The sequence below is a fragment of the Xiphophorus hellerii genome, chromosome 8, assembly GCF_003331165.1.
Source record: "Xiphophorus hellerii strain 12219 chromosome 8, Xiphophorus_hellerii-4.1, whole genome shotgun sequence".
In the NCBI taxonomy this organism is placed as follows: Eukaryota; Metazoa; Chordata; class Actinopteri; order Cyprinodontiformes; family Poeciliidae; genus Xiphophorus; species Xiphophorus hellerii.
Genome location: NC_045679.1, coordinates 27,232,951 through 27,247,772, shown reverse-complemented (window position 1 = coordinate 27,247,772; position 14,822 = coordinate 27,232,951). Strand labels below are relative to the sequence as shown.

At 38.7% G+C, this 14,822-nt stretch overlaps 1 protein-coding gene across 1 annotated transcript in view; it reads left to right on the top strand.

Annotated features, from left to right (window-relative positions):
• The first annotated feature begins 214 nt into the window (after positions 1-214).
• mef2ca (myocyte enhancer factor 2ca) overlaps positions 215-14,822 on the top strand; it is a 34,757-nt gene continuing 20,149 nt past the window's right edge. The window contains exons 1-3 of the mRNA XM_032570466.1: positions 215-442; positions 2,297-2,442; positions 14,013-14,191. Coding sequence (XP_032426357.1) covers positions 14,138-14,191 — 54 coding nt within the window. The 5' untranslated portion in view covers positions 215-442; positions 2,297-2,442; positions 14,013-14,137. The remainder of the gene's footprint in view (positions 443-2,296; positions 2,443-14,012; positions 14,192-14,822) is intronic.

Here is a 14,822-nt window from a genome sequence, read left to right as displayed (position 1 = left end):
TCTCCTCTACACACTCACACACACACGCCCACGCACACACTGCATCAGTGACACCTTACAGCTAAATATACTGCAAGTGACAGCAACAGGTGAGCGCGCTTTTCCACAGACATGCACTGAGCTGGGACGCAGGAGGTCACAGGGTGTGTGAATGTGTGTGTGTCTGACTGTGTATGTGTCGGAGGGCATGGGATGGGGTGTTGGATTGTGGACTACCTCAGCTGCTCACTTTGCAGAAAAGTCAGACCCAAACGCTGCCCAGCTCGGGCTGCCCCGCTCTCCAAAGCCAGCTGGTCTGGCTTAGCAACACTGCTTTTATTCACCTTTTTTTTTTCCTTTTTTGTTTCGGCTCGTCTTGTTTGATACAAGGGACAGAGTGAGCAAACCCACAGCTGGAGCTGCTGGGAATCCTTCCAGGTGAAGACAGAAACACAAAGCACTGGTGAGTGAGCGGACGGTTTGATGGATGTGAGAGGAAGAACAGGAGAGGAAAACGTCAGAGGAACACTGCAGACACAGAGCAGAGGACTGAGAAGTTCAAGTCTGGGCAAATAAATTTTAAGCAAAAATCTGAACTTCCTTTTCTACAAGAAGCAGATTCAGAGAGGTTTATTGCTATATTATATTTCTCCACTTCAAAATCTGTTTTTGCATCCAAAAATGTCCTCAGCTTCTACTTGTTCTTAATAAATGGAGGAATCTTCGAACATTTGAAACACCTGTTTATGTTACTGTTTTAATTTTTTTTTAAAAATCTACGCTCTATTATAATAAAATGAACACAGACTCAACCTAGAACAAACAGGGACTTGTGGAGAATTAATAAAAGGATGTTAAAATATAGGTTACAGAAATTTTATTTGGGAAAAAAACACCTTTTGTAATTACAGAAGTCGAGGGTCAACAGAATCAGGGGCCCTCGCTCATGCAGTTGCTTCAAGTTTACGTATCTCACCTGCTTAGCCAGTGGTACAGTCTTACTGGAAAGATTTATCCTCCACTCATTGCCTAGCTTTATTTTACTTGTTAGTAAAAAAAAAAAAAAGTTTTTTGTTCTACAAAATAACATGGATTATATCATTTCACAAAATTTTGACCAGCAACAATTAAAATGAAATAAAATATTAGTTAAAAAAAAAAAGGTAAGCTGAGACTTTCAAAAGCCTACTAAAACTAAAATCAACTTTATACCAATAAAAATATATATTACAAAATAAACACAATGAAATTTAGAAAAAAGTTAAAGAAGAATGACAGAATTGCAAGAGAAATTTGTCCAAACTGAAAATAATCAATTAGATTTATTGGGTTGTTTTCTCATTTTCTGATGTAATTGCCAGTTTGGTATTTTCAGCTTTCTCTGAATATGATGACAGTTGCTGTAAGCTTAAAGTAACACGTAGTCTGAAAAAATAAATTCAGAGAAGGAGGAGGAAATTGTAAAAAAAAAATGAAATTGTGGAGCCGCTGATCCTCCTGTTTTATTTTATCATTTGAATTCAGTCTGGATATTACTGTTCTAAAGTTTTGGAACAGTAGTTTTATCATGATCTGCCAGATTCTAGAGTTTTATTTTTGAAATAGAGCAATTCAACAAACAACTTAACTATATTTGAGAGCCCAGCTATAAGAGGCTTTTGGGCGCTCTCTGCTGGTCAAACTGTGACACAAGAAGCTTGACATCTTACGTCAGGGTGTCCAAACATTTGGTCCAAAGGGCCAAAAACATCAAGTCAGAAGTGCATTGTTTTTCACATTTAAATATTACAGGGGTAAAAAGAATTAAGCCAAATTTTAAATATATATTTTTTTCTGTAAAAGCATGAAACAAAAAGGGGCTTGTATTTTAATGTAATACATTTTAACTAAATTAAAACACACGCTTTTTTTCCATTAATGGTTCCTGACGAGGTAATAGAATCTCAAATTTATACTTTATACAAAGGTTTTAAACCGAAATACCGGATACATCATTAGGTGTATAATTAATTACGTACATTAAAACACAGATTTTTAGAAAAGTTGCGCTTTCAACTGTGTCCACCTGGGGTCAGTGTTGTACCTGTCCAGCGCTGTCTTTAAACTCTTTGTACTGTCATAGTTTCAATACCTGTTGAAAATGTAACTTAAATAAAATAAACATTTCCAATAAGGATTCACTTACTTTATTTTGTTTTTACCAAACAGTGGTACTGTGGTGTTCTGCCGCTTTCTAAATTAATTTTCCTTTATTTGTCTTACCCTGCGCGTTCCTCTGTGTGTGGGCGCGTGACGATGCTGCCTGACGTCCGTTCAGGTGCTTACTTACTCACTGACAGCCCGGGAAGCGCGTGCTCTGCTCCGGGAGGAGACGATTCGCTGGATGGACTGAAGTGAACCGCTGGACGGAGATACGCTGCAAGCAGGACGTGGCGTGACGAATCATGCGGGACTGAGCGGAAGGTAAGCGGCTGTGTGAGGACAGAGTCCGGCAAATGTGATGCGGGAGTGGATGTTGAAAGGTCGGGTAGCAAAAGTAGTTGTTTTCCCTTTGCCCTGTTTCCTGCGCCTCTTTTTTTAAATTCAAAACATTGGATAAAAGTGTGTGTGGAGGAGCGGGAGAAGTTTTACTGCCAACCCGGTGTGTCAGCTGCTGCTTCTTATTGAACAATGAGCTTGGAGGTAAGAGCTCGGAGCTGAACGGAATACTTTTTATACACAACCGAGGAAGGGTCGAGTTTCCCGCCTTGGACTTTTGGGAATACTTTGGACATTTTCCTGCCAGAGAGTCATTGAACTCGGATAGAGAGATTCTTTTTTATTCCTCAAAAAGTAAGTGATAGAAAAACACCCTAAAGACCTCTTCAACTTTTCCTCTTGTCAGTCTTTTGGTGGCATTTTTGGGGAATGTCTCTATAGCTCTGGTTCAGATTGGATGAGAAGTGTCTGTAGACATCAAGCCTTGTCACAAGTCATTTAAGATTGAATTAAAACATATAACTCTGGACTTTGACTAGGTTATTCTAACATGCTTCAATCTAAAATCCACTGAATTCTGTCTCGTCTCTATCCATGCTGAAGGAAAACATCCCCACAGCATGAACCTACCACCTCCATGTTTTACCACATAGGTGAGGTGAAGCTGAAGTGTTGTCTTCAGTTTTGCATGTTGACAAATGTATGTCATACTTTCCAAATTTGTTTTAAAGCATTAAAGTTTGAGATGATAACATGGCAAAATGTGAAAAGATTCTAGAAGTGTGGATATTGTTTTTGACCTCCTGAGATTTTGGGATTTTTTACCTAAAAAGTCCATAAATCATTGGATTAGTTTACCAATTTAACCAAACTTTTCTCTTTTTTTCTCCCAATGATAGTTAAGCGCTTAGTTTTTAAGCTAAATAGTTATTTCCAGCATGGAGGCTTGTTCAGGTTCTTATGATACATTTAGTCCAACCATTGTCTGAATTTTTCAATATTTGCTGACACTCGCTGCTCCCCAGTCCATAAATAATGGCTTTTATTGAAATGTCATGTAACATACTCACAAATGTTGATGTGAAAAGCCGCTGCGAGAGATGTTTGACTCAATTTATTTAAATTTGTGTTGTGAGAGTGATACCAGCCTCACATTGTCCTTAAAACATGCATCAATGTTTTTTGTTGTTGTTGTTGTTGTTGTTTTAGATTATCTATGTTATCACATCATCCAGCTGAGCCTGGTTTAACTTACCAAATAAAGGTCAAGAAGTGGTTTAAAAATCACAATTTCACATCAGTGATAAACCATTGTCCCTCATAGTTTTTCTTTTAATCTCTCACAGAATTGAGTGGTGTTTGCAAAGCAGCCAACCCAGAAATGGTATTTATTTTCCGTGGCTGTAAGCCCAAGAGTGGAAATAAGGAAACCTGTACATGTTAGCTTCTGTTAGAGTTTCACCTGACAAATGACTCAAAGTAGTGTATACTCCACTTTTACAAATAATATCTCGTAGAATATGAAATGTTCATGGCAAGTAAATATATTGTACATACACTTATATATTTATTTGATAATTAATTTATGTTGTCTTTTATAAGAATGTTTAAAGCCAGATTTTTATTCAAAAATCCATAAATCATTGGATCATAAGAGAAAATGAGAATGGTGGTTCATTTTTCAATGCCATATTATCACCATGTTATTCATTCATTTATAAATGTCACAGTTTCAAAGTAAACATTTACTTAGTAAGTGTAGTATTAAATAAGCAAGTATAGACATATTTAGCTTTGAAACTGTGACATTTATAAATGAATGGTAAAAATATGTCTTTGAGAAATTAACCCTGATTGTTTTTGTCTTCTGACAGACTAAAGAAACCAAATTATTGCTGTTAATTTTGACTGTGTAACTTTACATATGGCCCCCTTTAGCAGGGACCCTGAACGTCTTTTAACCGCTTCAGCAAAGATCTGCATATCTCCCTCTTCCTAGCTTCCTCCTCCAACTCATGTTGGACAGTCCAAGGCTTTCCACTGCCCATGTGACTTAATCTGTTCAACTGCAACACCTCCCTAAGAAGGCATCCAGAAACCATCCTAACCAGAAGCCCAAACCAGCTTAACTGTCTCCCTTTGACAGAGAGAAGCAGCAACTCTGTTTCTCCCTAAGGGCCAACCTGTCTCATCACCAGTTTTAGGGAGCAAATGGCCCTTCTTTAAGGATTCTGACAGCCCATATTCCTGCAGTACCTCAGCACAGGAAAAGCTATAGGCATATGGTCACAAACCTCACCCAAGTGAAGTCTTATTGGGCCATCTTCCATGCACCCCTGAATGTTGTTGCCTGGTAAAAGAGCTGATTCAACATCCAGTGGCTGTGATGGAAACCATCTTGTTTCTCCTGGATCTGAGACTCAGCAGGACTCTGATGTCCACTGCTGAGTGACTATCACATGCATGGAGTGAGAGGATATAAGCTGAGCATGTGGTTCGGTATCTGTCTCACAAAGTGACTCAAGAATTGGTTATTAGAGGGAGTACCTCATCATACCTCACATTCGGGGTCATGTTATGTCTGAAACTCGCATTGAGAACGTTGAAGGGCCTCTTCCCAGTACTTCTGTGCCTTTAATCATACTTTCATGATTAAAGGCATTTGAAAGTATGATTACATACTTTGAAATATTACAAATGTACTCTTCACACTTTTAAAAACACTCGGCAGCCCTGTGACTAGGCCTGTCACAATAACTCATTTTTCTGAACGATAAATTGTCCCAGAAATTATTACGATAAATGATAATATGTTGTTTTGGAACCATTTTCAATTACCATATCGATAATGGCATAATAATGCAAAATTGCCTGCTCAACGACCAATAAACTTTAATTTTATTAAAGAGCACTTAACACTGGAACTGGAAGATATTTTAAATATCCAATATAAAACACAACAACCAATACCAATAACAGAAAGGAAATAAAAATCTGCACACAACCGAATCCATAAATAAAATTGATTATTAAGTTTCTGTAAACTAATTTGCTCTTCAAAAAATATTAATCATCAGAATAGAAATGATCATACAGTTTTTAATTGATCAAATAATTAATTGATTAATTGCTTCTTGCGACAGGCTTACCAGTGACTTAAAGTTTTTATTTGACATGTTCGGAGCAGGTCTGCACTGAGGTTTAAATCCATCCTGGAGTCTTTCAGCACGGAGTTGGCATGTTCTCCCTGTGGATGTGTGGGTTCTCTCCAGGTACTCTAGCTTCCTACCACAGTCCAAAAACAAGCCTTCTAGGTTAACTGCTCTGTCTGAATTAGCCCTAGGCATGAGTGAGTGTGTCAGTCCAGACTGTACACCTCCTCCATTGACCGCTGGAGGTAGGCATTGGTATCCCTGCAGAGATAAGCAGGTTTAGACAGTGGTTGGACGCTTTCAGACTTTAGTCAAAAGATGTTTTTACATTCAGGGTTTCATTATCTGTAATGTCCAAAACCAGACATTAAGCACATGTTTTTGTCGCTAAAGCTCCAGGATAGAAAAGTGTACGGTCCATGTCAGTTCTGCCCTATGCAGAACCAAATTTATCTGCGAGAGCAGCAAGAACACTTCAAAGGTTTCATCTTCAGAACAGGTTTTGGTTCTAAAATTTACAAAATGAAGCTCCTCTGAGTTGCAGCTTCCAAGCTTCCACCTCCCAGAGCAGCTCTCCCCCACAACACCCTCACTCAGCTCCTTCAGACTATCCATCAGCAATTAGCAGACACCTGGTGGAACTGCACATCTGCTGAGCTCATTATATAATCTACTTCTCAGCACAATGCTGGTAAAACGTTTTTAAAGGCTTAATAGAGGAGCCATGTTGTGATGACTTCCTGAAGGCAGAGTTTCAGAAAGAGCAGGAATTTTTAAAGTGACAGAGGCCCAATTTCAAGTCGTACTTTTTGTGTACAGCATTTTCATAACAACAGAAAGCAACATAGTTACTTGATTGTACTTTAAAATGGCACCAAGTGCCTGGAAAGCACATAGTACTGCCCCTTTAACAAGCAAATGTCATTCTCAGTTTTCTGTGTTACAACTTGACAAGATTGCTGAAACCAGCACTTAACAATACTAGCTCACAAGTTTTCACACTCTGTGATCTTTTTCACATTTTATCATGTTACATTCATAAAACGTTTTTATTATTATTTTATGTCAAGATCAACACAAACAGTATTATGAGTGTGAAGTGCAGGAGGGACAATAGATGTAATTGAATCTCAGTAAAAATGTGTTGGTTCTGTTTAGAGAACATTAGTGACCCAACAGCATCATGAGGCCTGAGAAACCCAGCAGACTGGTCAGGGAGAACGTTCTGGAGAGGTTTACAGCTTGCAACATCTCCCAGGGGGCGATTAATCGATTAATCAATTTTTCTGTTTTGAAGATCTACTTTGTGGGAAATCTGGACGGTCTCACTAATGCACTGCTTGGAGTTCCAGAGTGATGTTGACCTGCCAAGAACTACCACCTTGTCTGACAAACGTGTTTTACAACTTCTATTTGACTTTGAATTCAGGTCTACTCACAGAAGGAATTGTTTTGTCATTTGTAATTTTCTTTAAGGGGAAAAAAAGTGAGGATAAAACATATCAATTAAAATCAAAAATTTTATTTGTTCTAAAAAATAAATAAAAAAATCAGATTTTATTTTTCACCTTCCATCAGGATAACAAGCCTACACCTACAACCAGAGCTACAATGAAATGATTTTGATCAAACCAGATTCATGTCTTAGGATGGTCTAGTCAAAGGCCAGACCAAATCCAATTGAAAACATGTGGCAAGATTTAAAGTTGAGGTGTGTTGCAAAGAAAAACTATCACAAATTTCCCCCAGCAGAAGTAAGCTGCTAATGACACCCGAAACGTTTTTTTAAAGCTTTTCTGCTGCAGAGAGTTTTTCTTCAAAAGGGTGACTCAAGGGGACTCCGATTCTACTGCCATCGTTTAACAAAGTTCTTTTTATTCAGTGATAAACTGTATAATTTGAAGAACACAGCACATGATTGGTTGTTTTCTGTAGCAAACAATATTCCTCTCTCTCTCTTTTTCTTTGCTCCTGTTTTATGCCAGTCCACATATTTGCTAGCCTTGGTTTTAACTTCAGGCTGTAGAGATGAGCTTGTTTAAACAGAGGGTTTGTTGGAAACAAGCAGATGCTTAGAGCCTTCAAAGACAGCACCACTGTTGTTCTTCTACTCACCTCACGCTCCCCACCCCTCAAGGCCGTCCACGTCTCCAGCAAAGCGCTGCAGGCTGCTATCAAAGTGACTCAGACAGAGGAGGGTTTGTGCACAAGTCACACAAAATCTCCACCGGAATTATCACAAGGTTACACAACTACGAGACATTGGCACCTGCTTTATTTTTATTAGCTGTAAAACTAATTGGTAATATAACTTTTATTACCAGTTGTTAATCTTTCAAAGGTGGCTGACCTCATTTTATTTGAGGAAAATTAACACAATACTTGGAACAGCACAATAATTCATGGTCAGTTCTTGGCATAGGTTGACATAAACGGTTTTGCCTAGGGCAGCAACTGCTGACAACGATAAAATAAAAAGTGGAGGGGCGTGCTGTAGTGGCGCAGGGGGTTAGCACGCCCCACGTTTGGAGGCCTTAGTCCTCGACGCGGACGTCGCGGGTTCGACTCCCGGTCCCGACAACCTTTGCCGCATGTCTTCCCCCTCTCCTCTGTCTCCCTACTGTCTAAAAAATACGAGCCACTAGCGCTGCAAAAACTCTTTGGAGAAAAAAATTGAAAAAAATAAAAAAAAAATAAAAAGTGCAAACCCCTCTCCCCCAAAATTATTAAAGGTGCAGTATGTAAATATTGTAAAAATATGTTTGTTTGTTTTTTACATTTCTAAAGGAGCAGTATTGTTTAAAATGGTCTTTTTTTAGTTTACATGTTATAATTCCCTCATCAAAAACACACTAGTGTTGCTTTGATTCTTTCATGCATGTTTGAAAAATCCTTTTGTCTCCCATGGCAACCATTAAGTTGTGCAAAATGCGTGGTTGGACCGAGGCCGAGGTCTTCCAGACTCGACATGCCTCATAAGTTGTTGTTTTTTTCCAACTAGAGGACTCCTTTGCTATTTTATACGCACATTTCCTACATCTTCTAATGTAGACCCCCAGTCAAACCAAAGTAATTCCAAGCGAGTGACTAGCAGACATTACCTGTTGGAATCAAAAACCATGCATCCTGACAGTAGTCTTAGGCCAAGTACGCACATGACCAAGTCTTTATAAAAACAAATATGTCTGTTACATTTTTTCTGAAAAGTTTCCATCCTCATAAACCCCTCAAAATACGCCAAGAGCTTCGTTTACATGTACAGATATCTAGGTTGAATTACTTTTACATTTACATTATTAAAACACATGCACAGCATCAATATCTGATGACAGCGTCGATATATATTGGTGTATTTCTTGTTACAGTCTGTAATGCACAAGACCCTAAATCTTGGTTTTCCCATGTACACATGCAAACATAAACACTGAGTTTTCTGAAATCTCCACTTTGGACTGAGTTGTCATGTTTTTTTTAGTGATATAAAACACAGCTTTTGTTTGGATGGAAGGACAAAACACATAAAAACGTATTCGTCTGCCCAGATATCTGGCAATGCGTGGACTAGGCCATAGTAGAATCTAGAAAATTATCTTAAACTGCTGGTTGTTAAAACAAATGCACAACATCCCTCTTGTGATTACAAACTGATGGTCAGTACAGAGCTGCGTATCCAGGAAAATCCCCTATGAAAGGAGTTAAATTGCAAAGATTTGAAATGGCAAAGTTGTGAAATGAGCAGCAGCTGATTCTGTATGAAGAAGCACTCACAGTTCATACAGTTTGATCCCTCACAAACACACCCATCGCCCGCACCAATCATCCTGCAACCTCAGGCCTTCTCAGCTTTCTTCAGATCTTCCTTATCTGCAGCATCAGGGAGCAGGGAGTACGAGGGCATGTCCACATGTCGCCTATTAGCTGTTGCTCTGGGCGATGTGCTTTGTACACACGTGTAGTCCCGAAAAAACACACAGCTCTCCGCCAGCCTTAGATTGTTCGACGGATTGGGAGAGATTGCTCGACAGCTGATTTCCATTTCTCTCTCTGTTCAACGTTTGCTCTCGTTCCTGCCAACCAGAACCCAGCCATATTATTCTTTGGGGTAAAAAGTTCACTCTTTTATTTTTGGAGTCCTTCTGTTTTACACGGTCTATAAATAGTAGGGAGGTTTGTGAAGACGCAGGAGGGGGAGCTGGTTGGAGATTTGCCGTCATCCTGGAAATGATCAAACTCCTCACGAAGCGACACCTTCGTGCTTATTTCTGTGATTTGAAGCAACCTTCCCTGAACGGCTCCCATCTTTGCTTGACCTAAAATTCCCTTTTCAGCTCCAACGTGCTGAGTGTGCATGTCTGGGAGTGCTGCTAATTTAAACAGCGTTGTGGAGCCGTCCTGCAGAGAGGAGCGCTTGCAGGCGCTTTGACTCATGCACTAGATATTCACATAATGCTCAATCGGCATGTCTCTACTTGCTGCCGATGGGCTCTGTATTACTGTCACAACACAAAACTTAATCTTCTTGTTGTGTTGTGACAAAACACATCAGTTACGGCGTAGTGTGAGAAGCACTTGGGTAATGCTTCCTTCAAGCAGAAACCAACATGTTCTGATCAGGTTGTGCTCCGACTGATAATCACATTAGTCATTTTTAATTACTGGTTGTTTTTACCAAATATGTACCTTGGATATGGAGTTCTGGGTTTTAGGTAATCGGCGACGAATGAGCTATTCAGAAAGGAGGGAAGTGACAGGTTCTAAAAGCTAACGGTTTCACAGAATCTGTTGCTGTAAAGGTCGACCTTGCTAACGTGCTGCAGCAGATAAAACACCTGATGTTTTGCAAAAACTGCTGCAGTCTTCACACAATAGAAACACGTTTTGAAGGTTTTGTTTTCAGTGACTTGAACATGTTTATGTTAGACATTAGCATATATTTTTGATATGTCAATGCTGTCTCCACAATCCAACAGAGGTTGTAGATAGAGAGAGTTAGTAGCGAGGCCTGTCACGATAACAAACTTTGCTGGATGATAAATTGTCCCAGAAGATTTTGTGATAAACTATAATATTGCTATTTTGAGAGTAACATAATGGTAATGGAATAATAATGCACATACACCTGCTCAAAGATGAATAAACTTTCATTTCTAACAAACATTTAATGCTGGAACTGGAAGACATTTTAAAGATCCAAAATAAAATAAAAATAAATAAATAAAATGGATACTGAAAGCACTGCAAACAAAATTTTTGGGCTAGTTGAAACCAATGCACTAGGCCAGTGGTGCCCAAAGTTGATCTTGGAGGGCCGGCATCCTGCATGTTTTAGTTCTCTCCCTGGTGGTAATAACAACCTTCTCAGCATGTCAGTGTTCTTCTTATGAGCCATCATATCAACCATCATTTGATCCAGGTGCATTAAACCAGGGAGAGAACTAAAACATGCAGGATGCCAGTGCTCCAGGACCCACTCTGGTCACCACAGCATTAGGCTGAAGCTTTTTGTTATTCAGTCTTTGGTAGAAAAAGAGGGAGATAAGAGAAAAATAAACAAATGGAAATAATTAATTGATTTATTGTTCATTGCCACAGTAGTAGTGGAAAGTAGTGCTTTGCTTTTTAATTCCGTTCATAGTGCTTTGTAGACTTATTCACACCACTTGGATTTTTCTCATTTTTATGTCACAATCTACTTAATTGGTTTTTATGCAACTGCTCCAATAAAGGTCAGATTTGTGGAGTAGATGATAGATAGTTGTTCTAACCGTGCTTTAAGCTTCTCCACAACTTCCTCCCTGACCTGTCTGCTGACCTCTACTTTATACTGAGATTAAACACACACACACACACCCCCACACACACACACACCCACGCCTACACACCCACTGTTGGACTCTGTTTTCTAAGTAGGTGACTTCTAAAGCCAATGGGCCAATACCATGCCTTCCTTTTCAGACTGTATTTGTGAAAAAAAATACAATAACTTTGAAAACCATGTAGAATCTTCATTCCATCTAAACAATTTTCCAGTACTTTGTGTTGGTCTATTAAATAAAAGCATACTAACATCTATTGTTTATGGTTATGTCTACGGTTGTTTATTGTTTATGCACAACAACATATTGAAAAAGTTTAAGTACGTTTGCAAGGCACTGTAATAAAATGTAACATTCACTTCAAATCTATCTATCGCATAGATTTTGAAAGCTTGGTTGCACAAAGAAAAAGGAAAAAGAAGCCTTCAAGTCTTCAAAGGAAAGATTACTTCAACCTACTAATCTATAAATAAATAATGAGTACATAAAACCCTTAAGTTGAACTGAGATGTATCCTGAATTTATTGTGAAACTGCAAACCAAGCCATGTCTGGAATCTGACCAGATAGTATAGTTATGATATCTCTGTTTACCTGAGCACAATACAACAAGTGTATCGTCTTGAAATAGGAATAATCACAGATTTATTTTAAGATTGTAGACTAGACTAGTTCTTCTAACATTGATTTAACCCTTTTAAATACTATAAAAAGTCATATTTGATATATACAGCATTTTAATAACAACCAAAGTTAACATAGTTACTTGACTGTGATATAAAATGGCACTCTGTGCCTGGAAAACACATAATACTGCCCCTTTAGAGTTCCGAGCAAAGCATGTCTGTTGGCAAACAGAAAAGCTGCAACAATAAAACAGAGCTCCTTAACAGTTTCCATTACTTAACAATCCTCTGTGGAGTTTGGGTCTCGTCTGATCCAAGTCCGTAATGTGGCACTTGGTGGTTGGAGGTGTGAAAATGGAGACGAGCGGCTCTGAGCCGGTATCTGTGTTTACAGTAACGCAATAACACCCTTATTAGACAAACACTGACTGAAGAATGTGGAGAAGAAATTCCATACATCACTCTTATGTTTTTATGCAACTACTGCACACTTTGCATGACAATTTAGATATTTCTGGTCATGCATTATGCTGCTAACGCAAAGTAAGTTGCAGAGGCACAGAGTGAGAAGTGTTTTCAAAACCGAAGCAGAAATTCCTGTTTCTGACAGAGATCCAATTTGGGGAACTACAGGCAGCCTGGGCTCTCTACAGTAAAGGAGAGTCTTAGGCATAAAACACCAAAGGAATAGGTATCGGTTAAACTTCATTTTAAACAAGGATCTTTAAGTAATATTCATACATCAGTTCTTCTGATGATCAGTTCTTTCCATCATCAATATCTCATCTATCACCAACATTGGTTTTCCTTTGAAAGATGACAGATTTTGAGCTTACTTCAACTTTTTTATTTTGCTGATCACCTGTCAGTTTGGCTCTAACTCCATCTATTGGGATGTTATATATTTCCTTTTAGCAAAATAAATAAGTATATATATATATATATTATTTTGCTGAAAGGAAATAAACCAGAAGAGCAGCTAGTAAGAGGATGATTAAATATAATTTAGAAATAGCTTCTTTAGTGAGTCCAAGCAACACACTCTCATCATAAAGTACCAGTAGAAGTGGGAAACATCACATCTTTAGACATTTTTAGAAATTTGTTTAAACTGGGGCTTTTAAACAAACATAATGGATTCATGTTTTAAAATAACGTGGTTGAACCAGTAATTGTTCTGTTTCTTTGTTGATGTGATATGTTTATTTTTAGAATTTCCAACTAATATTAACCTATTCTTATAACATTTGTAAATGATGTGTATGTTTTTTTGGGTTTTTTTTACTGACTGTTTTATGTATTCATATTGATTAATATTAAATAACAATAAAGATTGTGAAAACAAACAGGTAGTTTGAGCTCAGCTTGAGGTGCTCAGTGGTTTGGAAGAAATTTCTGCCTTCTAGTTTTGCTTTTCAAAAGCTGCAGATGGTGCAGCTTACAGCAGATCTGAACTCCACAATCTGTGATTTGCATTCTGACATGGCCGCCTGTTTCACTTCCTCCTGAGCACAGAGAACCCCCCTGAGGAAGCTGGTGATGGGCGTGTCTGGGGGGAGGTTGCTGAGGGGGGATACAGATACAGTGACACGCAGACAGACGGCATGCTGCCTGTCTGTGCGTGCACAGCAGTTAAATTTAGTACGTACAGAACCCATTTTTATAATTAGGTGCAACGTCCACACTTGTCTGTCTGAGGTTTGGACTATAAAAATCACTTTATTATCCGTATGTTTTTTGTCTGTTGTGTGTAGGAAGAAAAAAAAATCTTCTTTGTAAACTCCTGTTTATTGCCTAAAGCTTTTACACATGGACAATAATTCAATAACAAAATATATCGCAATAACACGTGATCAATATCAACATGTAATTCATTTGATAGAATGAATGATTTCGTCTCATTGAAATCTGAATTGTTTTTAGTGTGAAACTGACCGTGTGTTTCTGGATGTTTCTCTGCAGGTTCCAGCCAGCAGTTTGAGACTGAGAAGAAAAAGCATTTGAGGAGCTGGAAGTGGATTGAAGGAGGCATTAAGAAGCAACAACTGTGAAAGAAAAGAAGAAGCATAAGTGGGAAAATCGCAACAATGGGGAGGAAAAAGATTCAGATTGCACGAATAATGGATGAAAGGAACAGACATGTAAGCAACAAACAGAAGGTCAACAGAAACTGCTTTCTGTCTAAATCAGTCCAAGTTTCACAGTTAGAACTACAATTCCAGTCTGAGTGCAGACTGGATGTCTTAGTGTTTTAACTAGAGGCTGAGAGCTGAAATGATGTCACGTTTATATGATTGTGTTTAATCTCAGTTCAGTTGTTACTATCCAAAAGTAAATTTACAAATTTCACCAACTGATGGAAGTAATGCTTTAAAGTTGAAACAAAGTAACATCCCAGCATCCACAGACTCACTATCATGTGATGTTCACAAGCACTCACTGGGTATGAGTCTGATTGTGATGCACCAGCTGGCTCAATGCAACATGACTTCTGAGTAATGAGGCCCTGTTGTCAATAGGACTGTTGCATGAGTTCATTTTTACACACAAGTGAACACGCCGCAGAGTGCTCACACACACACACACACCCCCACACAAAGGTCGTGTTTGAGGGAACGTTTCTTCTCTTCCTGTTTTGACAGGAAGTGCAAGCACATGTGCTTCCTGATCCGCAGCAGGCAGGATCTACCCTCACAGTTCTTCCCTGGACTGTGTGATGGGGCATCCAGCACAGTGCGCTTAGCGCTGCAGCAGCTTACAGTCGGGCTATTT